General features: G+C 43.9%; 1 protein-coding gene across 5 annotated transcripts in view; it reads left to right on the top strand.

Annotated features, from left to right (window-relative positions):
- LOC122791042 (myomegalin-like) overlaps positions 1-20487 on the top strand; it is a 3200315-nt gene that overhangs the window by 2290753 nt on the left and 889075 nt on the right. For all 5 annotated transcript variants that reach the window (XM_044058817.1, XM_044058818.1, XM_044058820.1 and 2 more), the window contains exon 39: positions 2297-2407. In XM_044058817.1, the coding sequence (XP_043914752.1) occupies positions 2297-2407 (111 nt within the window). The remainder of the gene's footprint in view (positions 1-2296; positions 2408-20487) is intronic.

Raw genomic sequence — 20487 nt, 5'->3', positions numbered from 1 at the left:
TGAATTTACGGTGATTTTCCTTCGGTACCATGCAGCTGACAAGTATATGTTACTGGTACTCTGCTTTTCTCTACTGACATAAGAGCTTTATGTTGTTTCATTAGACTTTACCTTTGTTCTCCCAGCATATTATTGCATCTGGTTATGCTAGTGAATGTCTTCCCTTTATACATTGTTGAATTTTACATGATTAGAAACAATGCATTTCAAATTTCAATTGTCCTTGGCCTGTTTTGTTCATACATATTTTATTATTCCTTCAGTATGAATGTAATGATTTTTCTTAGTAATAGGTTTAGCAAGTAATATGCCAGAAGACAGAGAAGTCCAGGTTTATCAATTGAAATTGAAGAGGAGTGGTGAAGGTAGATGTGTGATAATTAAATGTCTCGCCTACAAGGCAATACCGGACCCCGCCCTACTAGAGATGCTCCATATCCATAAGTCTGAGTCCTCGCACATTACCAGCTCAAAAGGCCTAAATCTAATATGTGACATCAACAAAACCTGCTGGAGAGACAGGTTAGTCTCCCAGAGGCTTCCCTGTCCCTGGAATAGACTTCCAATACATGTGTCAGAGTACCTCACTGACCCTCTTCAAATGCAACCTTGATGAGTGGATGGGAGACCACAAATTTGTCCCAGGGTTTCCACCTTGTCCCTCATTGACAGAGGCGAGTGACAGGTGCTGACTGAGGTTTCGTTTTTGGGGATAAACTCTTGGCTAGGCTTGTAAGGGCCCCAAGGGCATTAGCCTAGTAACCTCCTATGATCCTATGGATGTGTGTGGAAGCAGATGGGCATTACATTTTTAAGGTCTCACTTTCTTCTTGCTTGACTTCTTTGCAGTTATTACAATTCTGCTTTACTTTTTGGGTCTAATAAATTAATGAAGAAGTGCAGTACTTATTTTAAGGTCTCTGCTAGTTACCTGTATCAGACTTGTGCACCTTGTGCTTTGCTAAGTGACTGTGCAGTTTATACTGTGTTGTGAACTAATTGAATGTGTTCTTACTCTGATAGTGTGTTATTGTGGTTTATGACTGAGTGGAATGTATACATTACCGGTATGTTATGTCTTTTGGCCTTGTACTTCATTTGATTTGGCAGCATCTTCTGTTTCCTGAGTGTAGTGGAATAATTCATTTTTGTGACTTGGTCTCTCTGATGCAGAGTTTCTTAACAGTTTATATTCCGAGTACATTCAAAACATGGGCTTTACTCACAGAGTGAATCTATTAGCAGATGTGGGGATGCAATCTTCAGACATTTCCATTATCAGAGTGTTTTGCAGTGTTTATTTCTTTGGATAATTCATAAAAGTAATCATTTTACCTGCTTCAAAGGTAATCATAACAGCAATCCAAGGAATGCTTGATTTTACTGTTCATTATCACAGCTTATAGCAAGTTTAGAAGTCATCTGTGCAGACTTTAAGGTTTTTTTCTGCCTTAAATTCTACCTTAGCAGCTGACATGTTCACTTGCAAAATGAGAGACTTGTTCTGCCTTTTCATGTGAAAGTGCATATTCCTGCACAGACCTAAAGTTGCCTCCTGCGTGAACACAGAGCCAAGCGTACATCCCCAGACCATACTCTGCATACCATGAAGTAGTCTCTTTAGAAGATAGAAGCATTGCAACAGGCTGGTCATTTTCCCTCCCATTAGTATGGGTGACCAGCATCATCTACTCACTCGTACTTTCTCTTATTGGCTCCTCCGTCTCCCAAATCTCTAAACAATCCCTGGTCACCTGGGGCACCAGTCAGACCTTTATCCTTTTTCAGCATTGAGTTGACAGCTGTACTTAATTGGTAATCTGCTTTTCTTTATCTGCTCATCTTCTTTCAGTAAACTGTACCTTAATTTTCCACATATACAATGACTTTTAAAAAAATAACCGGGCCTATTGCCTTTGATTGTGTTACTGGAGGTCTCCCATTTCTTTTCACTTGCATATATTTTGTTGAATTTTCCAAAACTAGAAACAAGGCAGTTAGTGTCCATGGCCTGTTTTGTTTGTTTTATTTTTTCTAAAACAGACTACAGCACAAATGCAGTGCTTTCTTATCTAGATAAGTTTTAACAGGCTTACTGCATCTTGTGTGCTTTATTGAAGGTCTTCACATTTTTTTTTTGAAGTGCACGTATGGTATTGCATTTTTTACAGTATTGAGAACCATGCAGTTAAATTGCCTTAGCCTGTTTTGCTTGTGTATGCTTTACTATTAGCACAACATGAATGCGGTATTATAACATGGATGTAATGCTTTCTTGCATTTTTAATGGCTTTAGCTACTAAGACTCTTGAAGACAAGAAGGTCCAGGTAGATTTGCAGGACTTTGAATATGAAATCATTGAAAAGAGAGACATGAAGCCTGGGAGTGAAAAGCGAAGCAGTCAAGGTAAACAGCTGTTTTAGCAGATTTATTAAAAAGCATGTTGTATCTTGGTGTTTGTGGCTGCAGCTGGCTATTGCTTTGATTTTTTTAGGTTTTAAAGTAACTTGCAATTTCTTCTTGCTTGCGTTCAGTCCACCACTTAGTGTATTTTACTTTTCTTGTCAGTGTTTTATGAAGTATTGAGGAAAATACAGTAATTATTTTAGGGTCTCTGCTACTTGGTTAAAGATTTGTGCACCCTGTGCTTTACTCTTGGGACTGTACAGTTCATGCCATGTTGTGTAGTAGAGGAATGCTATGTACACTTGTGTGTTAAGTGCTGTTTATAAACAGTGATGTTCTTCTATTCACTTGCTGCAGTATTCTTAACCTTTAGGATCTCTTGTCTAAAGGCGACCCAACATCAGCCAGTATACAAATGTCTTATACTACTGTAGGGTATGTGGGACGTCACACGTAGGTTGCTGTCGGACGTAGGCCTTAAAAGCGGATAATTTCAATGCTTGTGAATTCAGCTTTTTGTCGGATAAGTGCCCCGTTGGGGAATGTTTTCTCTTACTGTTGTTTTGGTTATGTCATCCAGCAGTGGCAAGTGCCAGTGTGGAAGACAAATTCCACATAAGGACAGTCATTGTCAGTGTCTCTTTTGATTAGGCCCTAATCACAACCACATGTCCTGTAAAATTTGCCAGTCCTTCGTTTCAAATTCTCTTAGAAGCAGGCTTTCTTCTCTTGCAATATATTTAGAGAACCAACGGCTTAGGCTTACAACTAAGCATATGGGAGGGTACCTCGGGGTTCGATGCAGACAAGGCCAAGAAACCATGGCTTGCAGCTTCCGCTGCACCTCCAATGTCAGTTTCTCCTGAGGTGATTTTCAGCCTGGAGGTTCATCCAACTTCAGGTACAGATTCACAGGCTGAAACCAGTTCTGAGGCTGCTTTTATTTTGGCCATGAGCACATCTGTGGAGGTCGAACAGACATCCAACCAGGATGTTGTGAGGGAACCTAGACTCGAAACTAAGGAAGGGCCCTAGGGGGTTACCTCGCACCCACGCAAGAGAAGAGATAACAGTCTGTTACTTTTGAATGTAGGGCTTCGTCCAGTCCTCTATTTTGCACAAGATCATTTCACCTGCAAAGAAAAAACAAAAGACCAAACATTTGTTCCCTACCAGAGAAGCCCCTTCAGACTGGCAATTTTTTTCTCAAAGTTTATTTCAGGCCTTCATGGCATTCAAACCACCCTCATCTCAGCCTTCTCCTCCAGCTGCTTCCCCAACCTTCTCAAAAAAGAATTAGGGATACCGACTCTTTTGATGATTTTTCCTCTGATGAAGAGGAATCTCTGGATTATTCCATGCAAATCCCTTCACTCCAGGAATGTTTCCCCTGAAGAGGAGTCAGTAGCTGCTGACTCCCCAGTGGAGATCTCCTTTGGTGAAACTCTCCTGAAAATGGGAGATAATTTGAAATGGGATACTTCACAAATTTTCAAATTCCAGAAAAATGATCAACTACTACAAGTTCATGTCCCTGGCTCCTCTTCAGTTCCTGCTGTGCATGTACATTTCTGGATGCTTTTCACAATGCTTCACAAACTCCGGACTCCCAGGCCCTGGCCCCAAGAAGCCAGACTGCTTCTTAAGGTCCCTGAGGATTATAAATTCCTCTTCAGATGCCCTGCTGCAGACCCAGCAGTTATTTCTGTAGCTACAGGCAAACCTTCTAGGATGCTTGCTTCCTCTAATTTTCTTCCATCAGAAAAAGGGAGTAGAACCCTAGAGAGACTGAGTAAAACGGCCTATATGTCAGCCACTTTAGCTTTCAGTGCCATTAATTACCAGGCACCTATGACAAAATACTCCTTGAGCTTTTGTGTCAGACATCTAGTGCCATTGCAGACCTTCCAGACTCTGACAGAAATGCCTTGGCTCTATTTATCCAGCCAGTTTCCTCCCAGGTATCAAAACATTCCATTAAATGCAGGTATGATGCTGTGGAGGCTTGTGCCAGGGCAGCTACTACCTGTTCATGTCTTAGAAGATTTTCCTGGCTCATGCTGCAGCCCACAACACTTCGTATCTAAGGTAAAGGATGCACCAGTGGACAATTCAGACTTATTTGGTAAGACAGCAGCCTCTTTAAGTCCCTACAGGGAAAAAGCAAGGAACTCAAGGAATTGAAACACATCTTGATTTCTCCTGTGCCCAGGATTCACAGGAATTTCCCTTTAAAGCCTGTTTTCATCCATAGCCACACTCAACGCCCCTCCAGTAAGTCTTCTAGAGAAGACTAAAGAAAACAGAAGCCTAGAAGTTCTCAACCATCCTCACAACAAAGGCAGTCCTTTTCTGACAATGCAGGAGAGTCTGTGGCTACCCTGCAGATGCTCCCCTTTCCCTTGCATGTACAATGCTCACAGGGTCTGAGAAACACTTGGGTTCTTTCCATAATCAAAAAAGGATATTTCATGGTTTGGCACTCTACCCTCACCTTCAGGGGCATCCCTCACCCCCCCCCCTCCAGGAGCAGTTACCCCCTTCCCAAAACTCCTTTTGGAGCTTCAGCAACAGGGCTCCATTCAAAATGTCCCTTAGTCCTCAAGGGGAAAAGACTTCTATTCAAGAATGTTCCTGGTACCCAGAAAGGATGGCTCCTGGAGACTGATACTGGATTTATCCCATTTCAGTACCTTCCTAAAGGTACCTACCATCAGAATGTTAATACTGCAAACATTATTCCACCTTATTTTTCCACAAGGATACATGGTATCTCTAGATATAAAAGATGCTTACCTTCACATCCCGATTCACCCCAGGTTCAGGAAATTCTTACGTTTTTCTGTTGGTTCCTGGCATTTTCAATTCAGTGCCTTGCTCGTTGGTCTTTCTTTAGCACCAAGTCTATTCACAAAATGCCTAGCTCCAGTGATTGCACACTGCAGACATTTGGGCATCCAACTCTTCCCATACCTGGATGATCTGCTTTTACAGGCCCCAAATTCACACATATTCCAAAACGTGGAGACCACCATTTCCCTCCTCAGGAAACTGGGATTCACCATCAATTACAGGAAGTCAGTCCTCACTCCTTCACAGGACCACATTTTCCTGGGTTGTCATTCAGACATTATGAGAGTGTCACTTCTACCTCAGAAGGCACAGGACCTTTGGTCCGTCTTTCACTCTCTTCTCCCCTTAACTCACATCATGGCCAGAGTTCCTCATGGTGCTGGGATTCATGACTTTTTACCATCTCCATGGTACCTGTGGCAGAACTCCATATAAGAAAATTCCAGTTGTTCCTCAGATCAGTGTGCACCCAGCATTCTCACCTACTGGAATACCAAATCCCCCTCATTCTTTGCCTAAACTACTACTCTGATGGATCCATCAGATAGACCTAAATCCAGGTCTACCCCTGCATCCTCTTGCCCCAGTCCTAGACCTCTACACAGTTGCATCAGACGTGGGCTAGGGAGCGGCCTTCAGCAAATTCATATTTCAGGGAATTTGGACCCCCTCCCAAAAATCAGAACACACAAACATCAGGGAAATGCGAGCATTGCTGCTAGCTCTACAACATTTCAACCTCTCCTTTTCACAGGACCTCTACAACTGTTGACAGACAACATAACAGTTCTCTGGTATGTGAACAGGTGTGTGTGGGGGGGTACTTATCTTCTGTGCGTGTTGGCTGTTTTGATACAGGTTTTTCTAGCCCAAAACCACATGACTGTTTCAGCAGTGTAAAGTCCCTCCAAATTAAGTCTCGTGGCAGGCTCCTCAAGCAGATCCCTGATTCACAGGTACATGTACCTGGATATAGTCCACCAATGGGGTATTCTTCATGTGATGCCTCAGCACTGGCTTAGTAATCAAGGAGCCTCAAACCTCACCACTGGCAATAGTTGGGAAGTACACACTGGGAGGATGACAAGTATACACACAGTAAAGTGCAATTTCCTTTAAAAGCACACAAAGACCACAGTCAGTCTGGGGCTGTTTCTCCCTCTTTCTCCAGATCTCCACTAAGACTTCCCACTGGCACAGCTATAGAGTTGAAATCGCAGCTGAGTGGCCAGGCCAAGACCTTTAGCACCCTCTCTGTACAACCAGTACTTCATGTCCCTGCCCAAGTAGCTGACACAAATACTCTGAGATTTGATTTACACACACAACACACACACATACTCGCTCTCTGTCTTTCTCTCTCTCCCCTCTTGGCAAGGCTGGCACAGGTTAACTTGCTATGGCTCCTTTTGCCCAGACTATAAGGTAGTTACACTGCCACTAGCCAGTACTTATCACCTATTTTAAGTCCCTTAACAAAGGGTGTCCAGTCTTACTGCGTAATGTTACTATTAATCCGTATGGTAGTTTGACCAAGAGCAAGGCTATTAGGAGTGACCCACAGTGTAACCAAATAGATATGCAAGTACCCTAAGAGCTTAAATATGTCTCACAAATATCAGCCACAAAGATAGGTTTAAATATATTTAATAATAAATAATAAAAGAACAAGAAAAAACTCAGTAAATCATCACAGTAACTTCAGAGTTCAAAATCAGTAAATATTTAAAACAACATTGCAGGACAGTCTCAAATAAATACAGAAAAAAGCTAAACTAATCTTTACTATATTTCTAACTATATCTAAATGAAATTACTGTACCCTAGTTAACTTACTTTACAACAAGGCAAGACAAATGGATGTTTCCAGGTGATCGTGTCAGGTCAAAGACAATTACAAAATGCCCTCTCTCTATCTTCTCTCACTCTTAGAGAGTTCTTAAATTAATATCAAATATTACTGCTGGGTTAGCTTGGATGACATCACTTTTTGTCACTTGACCTTAGTTCCCAAGCTAAACCCCCCATTGTCAGAAATGACCAGCTTTTAGCATATCCCTGTGAAAAATACATAGCTCTCAGATCTTTTAGCAAATGGTGGAAGTCGTAAAATAATTTACATTCCTCCACACTTAGACAATACAAAAAACTGCTAGTTTTAGACATTGTCTCTTGTTGCACAGAACTGAAAGATAACATCTCTTTTATTACATGGTTATAAAACAATTTAATTTCCGCTATTTCTTCCTGAAGTTTTGCAAGTTAACCTATGCGCCAGATCCCACTGTTAAAATATATACATTTACACAGTTAAAATAGTTTATATACTTCTGTTGTTTTCCTGTAGGGTACACTGTGGATACATCTTTTAAGCTTGGTACAAACCCTGTTCAACACATACTTCTGTACCAGCAATTTGATACACATACAACATACAGTTCTAATACAGTTGTAACACAAGCATGTGAATCATGCTGATATTCACAAATGACATATAACTATTTGCAAAATTCCATATAAGCTGGACTGGCACGATCTCCTTTCATGACACCTTAAATAGACTTTTATCCTCCACCCTGAACAGACAACTCCCAAATGTGACAGAGTCCCACATCCTTTGGTTTGAAAAGTAGACACCATGTCCTTTTGGAAGGGGATATTTCTGTATGCATTTCATCCCCTTCCTCTAATACCAAAGGTCCTTTTCAGGATTCAACAAGACCAACAAAAAATCTTGCTGGTGCCTCCTTTTTGGCAAAGACAGCACTGGTCTCCCCTCCTCCTACATTTAGCCAAGGGCCATCACCACAGGTTGCACCACAGTGTGGACCTACCTACACAGAGCAAAGGATCACCTGATACAACCACACTTGTCAGCGCTACAGCTGACACTGTGGGTGATAGGATTCTAATTCCCTTCAAACACCTATTCTTAGAGGACGTGCTCAGGGTTTTCCAGGAGGCCAGAAAACCCAATACAAGAAAACCTTGCGTTTCCAAGTGGAAAAGATTTTCACTCTGGTGTCTCTGTAAGAACGAAGACCCAATGACAGTGGAAATCCAAGTGGTTCTGTCTGTCTTGTGTGAATTGATCTCTGCTGGCTTACTCCTGTGTCAAAGCACACATCAGCTGCTGCTGCTTGTCTGCCTCTTTCTCCTCTCTAGCATCCAGATTTGAGGTGAAACCATTCCTTAAGGGCATCCATATTAGGTCTCCCAGGAAACCTAGTCCTCCTCTTTGGGACCTTAATTTTGTCCTAGAAAAACTGTCCCAGGCCCATTTTGAGCATATATTCTCAGCCTCCCTCAAACATTGCTGTTGGAAAACTGTTTTACTAGTGGCCTTGACCTCAGCCAGAAGGGTGTTGAAGCTTCAACTCTCCCCCCTTCTTGGTATTTCATAAGGATAAAGGGTATCCTTGAGAACAAATCCTTCCTTTATGCCATACGTGGTTAATGAGTTACCCTTAACCAATCCATCCAATTCCCTACTTTCTTCCCTTATCCACAAAACCACGGTGAGAAGGTACTACGCTCCTTAGATGTACACAGACAACTTAGGTTTTACCTGGACATGACTAAAGCTGTCAGGAAATCTGATCAGCTATTTGTGAACTTTCATCCCAGGGCTCTGGGTTTACCCGTTTCAAGCAGACCATTTCTTTTTGGATTCCAAAGACTGTTTGCCTTTGTTACACACTCCATGGAAAACCCACTCTGCCAGGGCTGTGGCTTCCTCTAAGGCATTCTTCAAGGGCTTAAATAATGCCATCCTTTGAAGCAGCTACCTTGTCTTCTATCCATACCTTACCAAGCACTACAAACTGGATGGCATTTCCAGATCCAGAGCTGGCTTTGCCAAAGCCATTTTACATGGCTTCATTGAGAGCTCCTCAGCTCCTTTCTCCTCCCTTGTGTTTTGGCACTCAACCTCAGGTTAAGGATATTGCAGCAAGTGAATAGAAGGGACATAGCATAGTTGTGTAAAATCTTACCATAACCATATATGTCCTTCTCCTCACTACTGCAGTATTCTATCCCTCCCTTCTTGTCCCCTGGACTATTGTCATACTTGGATGTACTGATCTTTTGTATCCTTAATCTGGCATGCCTGCTGGGGCATTCAGTTCTGAAGATGGTACATGTATACACTGCTTTTATGGCCTACATCCGGTAGCAGCCTACATGCAACATCCCTTGTATACTGGCTGATGTTGGGTCACCTTCAGGAGGGAGATCCCTCAGGTTAAGAATACTGCAGCAGTTAACAGAAGGACATCTGTGGTTATGGTAAGATGTTACACAACTATTCTTTATACAGCCTGGAACTTAATTTCTTGTGGCAGCATGCTCTCTTTCCTGAGTGGAGTACAGCAGATCATTCTTTTGGTTTAGTTGGTATGTCTAATGCAGAGTTCTTAAGTTACCCGCTTAAGAGCAGGATGCATAATTATCCTGTCTTGGAGTGCTTTTTCCACCTTTGCATAATGCTTAAGTATTGATCATTTCAACTCTCCTGGATTAATTCATAATTTGAAGTTCAAGGGATGTTTACTGTACATTCTGTTAACTCAGCTTATCAACAAATTTGGAAAAGCAAATGTCTGATTTTGAAGTAGGCTTCTGAATGGTATTTCATTAAAATGAATGAGTATTATGTAGCATGATTTGTCTGACTTCTGAACAGAAATGTACTTTGTGGGGTTACTTGTCTTAAAATTCACATCATGTGCTGGTACAATGCAATAGTCCTTGTCTCCCATTCCAGTCTTTATCTTTACCCCTCCCCCCACTCCCCACTGACTACTAATCAACTACGTCTTGACAAACTAACTTATTCCCTCATCGCTGAGATCATGAGTTGTCCAAGAGGACCAGTCATTAAAGTAGTCATTAGAGGGATGGTTTGAGGGTTTTTCTTATGCATTTCCTATGTCCCCACAAATGCTCAGCCAAATAATGGGATGGGAACCTGTAGTGAGCTGTCCACTCTGGACATCCTAACTTCCACTGGGGTTGTTGCGAGATAGCAGCACTAGTGCCCAATCCTGAAGCATGGGTAGTGTTTTTTTTTTGTCTTCTCTCTAGAAATCACGCCATTATAGTTTGGACCCCAAGTGTGTGCAGCCGTCATCCTGGGAGAGGTGATCAGGCCACACTCTTTCACTCCTCCTCTGTACTTGGCTGTACCAGTGCCAAATTTGCAAATCAGGGTTCCATCTCTCAGCACCATGGAGCCAGGCCTCTCCAGCCTTTCTTTCCTATTATTTAGCATGCAGGTGGACTTGCACCGGTGTCTATAGATGACTGCCAATTACTTAGTGTTGATTCTCAATTTAAGACATTTACTCTCATGTGGTTTCTTAAACTAGTCTTAAGCACCCATTTTGGAGGCATATAATGTTAGTTATGTATTTTCTGCCTCCAACCCATGTGTGCCATCTTGGCCTAAATAGCTCTGTTTGCTATTCATTTATTCCAGGGAGTAAAGTGCTCTGTAATCCCAAGTACTGGTAAAGACAGCAATTGATGTGAAAGCTTGGCCAGATGAACTCTATTTTTATTTCTTTTTTGCTTTATATTTTCCTGCATTGCCATTTACTTGGTTTCATTTGTATGGATGGGCAGGTGCATGTTTGTTTATTAAGGAGAAATACTAAAACCAAGATAAGCTTGAGTGGCTTTTGCTGCATATAATGCATTATGAATGAATAGCTGCTGCAGTCATCAAGAATGTCTCAACCCAAAGTATTTATGATGCCGCCCACTTGGACTTCATGCTTATATTATGCAGGCTATAAGCTATATACCAGGTATAAAAGTATGGCATTCTTTGCCACTTCATGCTGCTTGGTACTCTTCCACTCTTCTTAGGAAGGTCCTGCAGCAGTGACCCTTATGATAAGACATATTACTGCTTTGAGGGGACACTCACCTTAACTATAGATGTTCAAAGAGAAGGAACATTGCTGCCAAAGAGGGTCCCTACCCCTCTTTCCTATCTCACTGCCAGTGTCTTAAGTCTTCTTGCTCCTTATATTGTACATAGTTTGTTCTGAATCATAGGGTAGTTAGCCTTGGATGGTGATGTCCCTTGTTTCATAGAGTCATATTACCCTTTAGTGCATTTTGCAGAGGAATCTGTAGACACATCCTGTTTACTTTTGGGTATTTGGTAGGCAGTACTCTCTATACTTTTATGTTTGAAACAAGAGTAGTTGGTGCTAACAGCCAAACTGCTAGGTGCTAGCCCATAAAAGAACAGATGGTGGTATGTGCTACCATCTTCTTTGGAGCATAAGAGCAGTATTTAGCTGGTGGCTTTGGAGTCCATAAGATGCCTATCCAGCCTTTTTTTTACTAGTATTTAGTGTGCAGGATCATATACATATTTAAGAAAACACATTTAGAAGTTCTTGCCATCCTTTACAAACTCTTGATAGTGCTCATTTTCTTTAATTGTAAACTTGCTACTAACAGCTGTTATCATAAGAGGTACCCCCCCCCCCCCCCACACACACACACACACACACACACTGTCTGATTTTCACTTCTGGCAGAAAGACTGATGTATGCCTGCAGTTTACTCACAGCAAAGATACTTTTACTTCAACATCTATGGTTATGTTAAGTGGCTAATGCAGCAAGCAGTGTTCCCCTTCTTCCTCTTCCTGTAGATGAGAATCTTTCTCCTTTCAGTGGAACCAGACACTGATGTATGAATTTTCTCTTTTTACTTAATCCAGCAGCAGTTATACTTCCAAGCAAGACATGAAAATTTTAATCTGAGATTTGTACTGCTGTGTTCTTTGCAAATGACGTTTTTCATTGCAAATGAGCCTGATCCCCCCCCCCCCCCCACAGCCATTACCTCTGTACATGTCACAGCTAACCCACCAAGAAAGCAAAGTTTTTATTTCTCAACATAAAAATATGTGAACCTTTCATTATGGATGTAAACTTTTGTTTCCTAACAGCACTTATTTTTCTCTAGCTGTATTAAATATTTAAATGAACCAAAAGGACCTAGTGCTGGCAAACTTTAAATATTGAAATACAAGAGATTTGTTTTGTTGGCACTGACACAAGGATTAGATACTCTGCTTTTCTCATATCAAGATTTTTATACTGCCTCAGGCTGCAGCAGATATCCTCCTATTCATATGCTGTTGTATCCATAACATCAGGAAGTTTGCCTCTGGTAAACTCTTGTACAGCCGGCCATTATACAAAAGTTAAATGTTATTGCTAGGGTGCATGTGACATCCTGTGTCTCTCCTTGCGGATGTCGGTTGTAAACAGACGTCTGGTATAAAGTGGACATCACACAACCACTTCAGAACTTTTCTGGCGCCTGTATGACTGCCAGCTCTGGTCATCGCTCTCGGATAAAAGTGACTTTGCACCGTCATACTTCAGATAAGTACCCCATAGGGGCTTTTTATTATTTGCTTGCTACTGCTTTGGGTTTGTCAGGTTGGAAGGGTAAATGTAGGTGTGGAAGGCAAATTCTACATAAGGATTCACATGAGCTCTGCCCGTTTTGCCTAGACCAAGAACATGACCATACTTCTTGTAGTATTTGTCAGACTGTCATCTCCAAAACCCTTAGAAGCTGCTTAGCAGCTTTGAAACTCTACCTAGAGAATCAGAGACTTAAACGGTTAGCTTCTCATATGGATCCGACGTCGGGTTCCTTGGATGAATCTCCAGTCAAGAAGGAGAAAAAGTCTAGGCCTGAACCAACTGCTGCTCCCTGCACTCCAGCCGTATACCTCTCGAAGCTGGTGAAGGCCCAGTGTCCCGAGCCAGAGTCTGTGGACCTTCCATTGGCGGATGGCCCAGAGGAAGCTCGTACAACACCTGAGGTTCATAGGTTGGTACTAGTCTATCGGCCCTAGGGCCTATACAAGCCTGGCCCTAACAATTCCCTGGCTATTTCTTCCCACAGTATTTACTTGCCTGGACCCCTGTCTAGCAGGGTGACTGACGTGATCCCCGGGGTGAATTTCCTATCTCCCATCCAGTCATCAAGGTTCCTTTTGAAGAGGGCCAAAGAGGTGCTCTGCTTGACATGTATGGGCAGTCTGTTCCAGAGTCTGGGGAGTCTCTGGGTCAGGAACCTATCCCTCCAACAGGTTTTATTCATTGTGATGACAAAGTTTAGATCCCTGGAGAGCGTGTGTCTCTGAGGGATTGGGATTTCTTTAAGTGTAGCATATCCAATAGCTCTGGGTTTGACATGGCCTTGTATGTTAAGCAGAGATCGCCTCTGAGTAAACTATATGTGACAGAATATAGGTGGAATTTTTTTAGACGGTCAGCATAGGGCATCTGCTTCAGGCCTGTGATTCTTTTAATGAGATATTTCTGCATTTTTTCCAGTTGTTGCAGATGTCTTGAGAGGTACATACCAAATGGTGCTGTATTCTATAATGGGTCTAATGAGGGATAAGTACAGTGGGACAATGACCTCCTTTTTTCTGGGTGAAAAGCCCTTAGTGATGAGGTGTACCACATAGAAGGATTTCCTGACTGCTGTGGCGATGTGGTCATCGAAGGTGAGACCACTGTCCACCTGTGTCCCTAAGTCTCTTATCGCACTTTCGGTGTTTAGTGTACTGTCACCTATGTGGTAATTCACAGGTACATGTTTTTTCCCAAAGGGGATAACTGTACATTTCTTGGCATTGAGCTTGAGCCCATGGCTCTGGCACCAAGCATCTGTTTCTGTAAGGCCCTTTTGTAGAATATCCACATCATCTGGGGATTTAATAATGGGTCCCAGTTTGCAGTCATATGCCAACTTTGTTAGCCAGAGTCCCTTAGTGTTGGCCTGTACTTCAGAGAAGTAGATGCCAAACAAGAGCAGTCCCAGGACTGAACCCTGAGGTACTCCACTTGTCTTGAGCTGGATTTGGAGTCCCGGAAGGATTCGCAGGAGTCTGATTTAGTCGCCGAGGGGAACCAAGGTTCAAAATTTCCTAGGGCCCGCATGGGGTCTTTCAGATTGTTATGCGAGAAGACGTAGCCTCTGATGTTGAGTGCAGGCTGGCGTCTGACCCTTCTATCCTTCATCGTATATTCGATTCTTCGACAATGGAGTCACTTAAAATGAGAAAACAAAATACTAAGCATATTTCTCACTCTCAGTCTACTCCTCCCGTCAAACAGCCTCTGCATTGGCAGGCATTCACCCAAGGCTTTCTAAACGCCTTCTTGGCCTTACGTCAGGCTGAGACTTTGGTCCAAGCCCCTTCGGTCTCTACCCCTAAGGGATCTGCCCCGATGTCTGTTCTGGAGAAGAGGATTAATTAGATGATGAATCCCTCACTTATTCTATTCAAATTACTTCTCCTCTGATATGCTTCCCCAGAGGAGGAGTCTAATGGCACAGCCTCCCCTGGAGAGGACTTCACCTTTGGTGAGACTATTACACAAATACAAAAATGTTGTGTAGTCCAATCTCATCTTCATTTTTACATATGGGGTTCAAAGCCGATCCTCGGCTCCAACTCGGCTGATTTACAAGCTCGAAGACTTCCTGTTGGCTCGTGGCTAAGCAGGTATCTCATAGTGCACCAGTACAAACCCCAGATCTCGTTTGCCATGTCGACGAGTTCGGTCTTGTTTCTCTTGGCTCTGACTAAGTGGCAAATTCTTTCTATTTACATATATAGTATTAGAGTTAATATTGTGTTGTTAGGGTTGCTATTATCCTAGGCAGTTGTGTTGTTTGCCCTTTTGGTGCAATCTTAGTTTAAACTTGTTGTTAGTCTGGTATCCTGTGTGCCAGTTTAGAGTTCCTTGTAGGCCCTGTTGCGCCTTGTTTTTTCTATATTAGGTAGAGTGTTTGGTTTTGGCGGTTTTCCGATGGTAGTTAACAGGGGCTCCTGTTGTTGTTTCTTACCGTTATTGGGTCTCCATTTGACAGTCAGCTTAGTTTCTTCAGTGATTGTATTTTTGGTGGTGATCTGCTTGTTAATTACTTAGGGTTGGAGTTTCCTTCCCTAGTACACTAGTTATTATTATTATTATTATTAAATTTTTACTAAATAGAGTCATTACAGCTTCTGTGTGCGTGAGTTTTTTCCCCTTTTCTGGTCTGTTTAAATTAGAAGACCTAGCTTTCTGTTCCACCGGGCTAGACCTGTTTAAGTTATAGGCCCTAGTCCTCGTGGTACTTCCTTCTGTAGGGCTAGGCTCGTTTTAGTTAGAGGACCTAGTCCTCTCCCCCTTCTTCTTCTTCTTCCTTTCCTGGGTGTTGAGTGTGTGTGGAATGTCTAAAGAGAGAAGGAGCACAAACCTTCAGGTTTTAAGAAGTGCATGAAATGCTCCCAAAAGATGTCTTTAACGGATGGCCACCGTAGCTGTGTCTACTGTTTAGGGGCTATCCACTTGCAGGAATCATGCTTGTTCTGCCATGCTTTCTCTCCTAGGGTGCTACAGGAGAGAAATAACAAGCTTATACTCAAGGGTCTACTAAAACCATCCTTTGAGGAAGTTCTATCCAGTTCTTCGGCTTCCTCCAAGTCTGGCAAATCTAAATCTTCAAAAAGGCCTTCTCCGGCACCGGCTGGTGTCTCGGAGCCGCCTCCTAAACAGTCAGAATCTGCCTCCTTGGCTCCACAGCCTTCGGAGCCGAAGGAGAGCACCATTATGGTGTCAGAGCCGGTTCCAAGTGTTTCGGAGCTGACCTCTGAACTGATTGAATCCGCAGTTGAATCTGCTACTCGGAGCCGGTCTGTCGATTCCCTACCGGTTTCCTTGTTACTGAAGTCTCCAGTGCCCCCTAGGTCAAGATCCCCTACTATGAGCCTTTCGGAAGAAGATGTGGAGAGGGTAGTGTTGAGACTCTTGAAGTCATCTGCTTTACCAAAATTATTGTTGGCTCCGACCCAGTCTGCTCCGGAGCCACTCGATCCAGCTTTGTCCTTGTCTGCTATTCCTCCTCTGAGCCATGTTGGCCCTTCGGAGCTGGAGTGCTTGGTGCCACCGGAGGAACTATCAGTTCCAGCTCCTTTGTTGCTGCTTTGGAGCCGGGTTCGGTACCGACATGCTCGGTGCCGTCTGTCGTGTCCAGGGGCCGAAGGTCTCCTGTTGGCACCGACAGGGAGGGATGGAATCTATCTTCGGTTCTGAGCCTTCCTCTCGGTGCGTCGGCCAGGGTGAGCTCAGAGCCGACAGCTCTGGCTCCGACGTCAACCTTTGTCTCTTTGGAGCAGAGGGAGGTCTTCAGAGCTGGAGAGGTCGGCGTTTGAGATGATGAGGAGCGTGCTGTCTCATTCTCCAGCTCCTACCAGTAGTACCAGCACTCTCCCCCAAGAGCACCCACTTCGGTCTCAGCCCCTACTCTCTCCAGAAACAGCAGAGACCCTCAGCCTCGGGAGCCATTGGCTGTTGGCCCCCACTCTTCCGAGGCCTCCCCGGAATGTCCTTTCAAGGAGCCTCCCCGGAAGAGGTTATGTAAGAGGAAGCATGTTGACTCCCAGGATGAGTCTTTGACATCGGACAATGACCTCGAGGAGTCGGAAGGGTCCCCCAAGTTGTCCTCTGATGTCTCCTTTGTGGACATCCTGGAGATCCTTAAGCAGAGGTGCGACTGGCCCACTGTCAACCCTTCTGATGAGGAGTCTGTGTACCTGAAGGCTTTTGGGTCTCAACCTTCTGCCTCTTGGGTGTCTCCACCTTTTGAAAAACTGATGGATCTAGTTAGTCGAAAAGTGTGGGATACTCCTGATGCCATGGAGCCAGTCCCTAGGAGACCTAATAAGTTTCTGTCTGCCCCTCCTGGTAAAGAGTTTTTGTCTAAGGGCATTCCCGTAGATACCATGGTGGTGGCAGCGGCCACAAAGAAGAAGCTGGCAGAGACTTCTTCCTCTGTTCATCCGCCAAACAAGGATTCTCGACAGATGGACAGATTTGGGAAGTGTATCTTTAGTTCAGCGGCATTTACCCTTCGATCATTGAACTATCTCAATCACTTCACGAGATTGCAGAGGGATTTCCTCAAGGAGTTAGGAAATTCTATACAAGATGCATGTACTGAGGAAGTCCCTGACAAGATTTCTGCTCAGTTGTTCACCTTAAATCCTATAGTTAACTCCTCCATGCGGCTTATCTCCTATGCCGCTGATGGGGCGAGTAGAGCAGCGGGTTCAGGAGTTGCCCTGAGGGTTCACTCCTGGATGCGCTTGTGTAATATTGCGGAACTGTTGGTCTACTTTCACCAACGCCCCATTTGATGGTTCCTCATTGTTTGGTTCTAAGGTGAAGGATACACTCACTCGGTGTGAGGAAGAAGGAAAGACACTTTCTGCCGTAGGAGTACATTTTACTGTTCCCTCTCGACCATACCCCAAAGGTCAAAGGGGTGGTAAAATGTGGTTCAAAAAGTCCCAGAGGGTCTTTCTGGACACATAGGGTGAACCCTCCTTCAGAGGCAGAGGAGGAAATGGAAGATGTCGCCCTAGAGGCAGGGGCGGTCCGCAGTACCAGCAAGGCCGTGATTCCTTTCGGGGATGGCCTTATCATTGCTCCTGATGTGGGGCCCGAATGCGTATCTCTGGGGCCAGTTAGGGGGTCACATTTCTTTGTATCCAGAAGCCTAGCTAAATATCACTCAAGACAAGTGGGTACAAACAGTTGTTACCAGAGGATATATCATACCCTTTTCCCTTCCACCGTTTGCTCCCAAGAAGATCCCAGATGGTACCACCCAATCACAGGGATCAGGCAACTGTGGAGATCAACAAGTTGCTCTTAAAAAGAGTCATCCAGTCTGTCCCAGCAGACCAGATAGGATCCGGAACTTACTCCAGGTTCTTTTTAATACCAAAACGAACCGGAGATTGAAGGCCAATATTGGACCACAGCAGATTAAACGAATCTGTGAAGGACAAGTTTCAAATGGTAACACTGCAGTCGATACTCCAGTTGTTAGGGAAAGACTATTGGATCTGCTCTCTAGATCTCCAAGACGTCTACTGCCATATAAAAATGGACAAGACATCCAGGAGCCATCTACGCTTCCAGCTGGGAGCCAGTCACTATCAGTTTCGTGCTCTGCCCTTTGGTCTCACCACAGCCCCCAGAGTGTTCACCAAATGCATGGCAGTAGTGACAGCTCACCTGAGACGTTGGGGATTCCAGGTGTTTCTGTATTTGGACGACTGGCTCCTGACCACTCCCACCAGGCATCTACTCCTCCAAAACAGGGACGCCAGTATTCAACTTTGTGCTCAGTTAGGGATCTCCATAAATTGGGAAAAATCTGCATTATTGCCCTCTCAATCTGTGATTTTTATAGGCGCAGAGGTAGATACAGTGAACATGACAGTTTGTCTCCCCACCAAAAGGGCACAAAACTTAATCTGTCAAATTCAACATTTTTTCTCCCGTTGCGGAAGGTCAAAGCGAAGTGGGTTCTTCAGCTCCTCGGGACTATGGCCTACACCATTGTATTAGTACCATTAGCCAGGTTGCACATGAGAATTCTTCAGTGGCTTCTGTCTTTCCCAATGGTCCTTCCAATATCTCCCTCTGAGTCATCCTATCCTGCTGACGTAATCATGCAAGAAGGACCTTCTTTGGTGGATAGCTCCCAACCAGTTGATCACAGGCGCCCCCCCCCCTTTGTTCCTGCCCAACCCGTTCCCACTGTGACCACGGATGCCTCCCAGATCGGGTGGGGGGGGCATTATCTCGGCAGGACTGTCCAAGGCACATGGCAAGAACACGAGGCTCATCTACATATCAATGTTCTGGAGATGAGGGTGGTGCTTCTGGCGTTGCAAGCACTTCAAGACCTTCTTCCTCTAGGGACTGTTGCGATACAATCAGACAGCATGTCGCTAGTTTGGTATATCAACAAACAGGGCGGTACCAGATCTTACCCACTCTGTCGATAGGCCATGCGAGTTTGAGAATGGGCAATTTCTTCCCAGCACTTTCTGGTTGCAACGCACATTCCAGGGACAACTAATGTGATAGCCGACAAGCTCAGCCGGGCGATTCTACTGCCTCACGAGTGGTCTCTGAAACGGGAAACAGTGGAACAGATTTTCCGAAAATGGGGACAGCCTTACTGCGACATTTTTGCCAGTCCAGTCAATCCAAATGCAGCAGCTATTTTTCCCTCATTCCCCCTCCGGGGAAGACAGCCAGAGACACTCTGGCTCACGATTGGCCCATGGGACTTCTGTATGCCTTCCTTCATTTCCAAACTGATTCAGAAAGCCAGTCAGCTGGGAAGCAAGTTGATCCTCATTGCTCCTTACTGACCTCGTCTGGTCTGGTTCCCCTTCCTCGAGCCTTTTCTCCTGGACGATCCTTGGATCCTGGACCCAACTCCAGATCTGTTGAATCACATGTCAGGTTCATTACATCCCTCAATCCATACCCTCAAATTGACAGCGTGGCTGCTCCAGTTCTATCCCTAGTCAAGCTTCATGATGTATCATCCTCAGTACCACATATTCTTATGTCCTCCCGTAAACCTTCGACTAGGAAGGCTGTATGGCAGTAAATGGAAACGACGTTCTATTTGGGTACAGAAAATCAATTTAGATCCCTACACTGCTTCTATCCCTGTGATTTTGAAATTTCTCTCCGAACTTTTTCAACAAGGATCTGCCGTTGCCACTATCAGAGTCCAATCGGTGGCAATTTCTCATTTTCACTTAGGGTTTCCGGGTACCAATTTAATGTCTCATAAGCTATGCAAGACCTGTTTGAAAGGAGCCACTGTTTTGAGACCACCGCTGCAAGAAACTGTGGCTTCTTGGGATTTAAATTTTGTGTTGTCCAAACTGACTTCTCCCTCGTTTGAACCTCCCCACTCATCTTCATTGAAATTTTTGTCTTGGAAGACTTTGTTTTTGGTAACTATTACATCAGCTAGATGGGTATCGGAGCTACACAGATAGTCTGTTAAGCCACCTTATTTGATCTTTCACAAAGACAGGGTGTCACTGCATACTAATCCCTCCTTTGTCCCCAAAGTTTGTTCCCCTGCTACCTTAAATCAATCCATAGAACTCCCAGTTTTCTTCCCTAATCACTGTAATGCAGCTGAATACCGTTTTCATCAGCTGGACGTTCACAGACAACTATGTTTTTATTTACATCGGACCAAGGAATTTAGGAAATCAGATCAACTATTCATTTCCTTTTCTGACTCCAGATTGGTCTTACCAGTTTCTAAAGTGACACTGTCTAACTGAATT

This window comes from Protopterus annectens, chromosome 16.part0, assembly GCF_019279795.1.
Source record: "Protopterus annectens isolate FY-2018-M chromosome 16.part0, PAN1.0, whole genome shotgun sequence".
NCBI classification, from domain to species: Eukaryota; Metazoa; Chordata; order Ceratodontiformes; family Protopteridae; genus Protopterus; species Protopterus annectens.
This window is presented reverse-complemented; position numbering and strand designations above follow the sequence as displayed.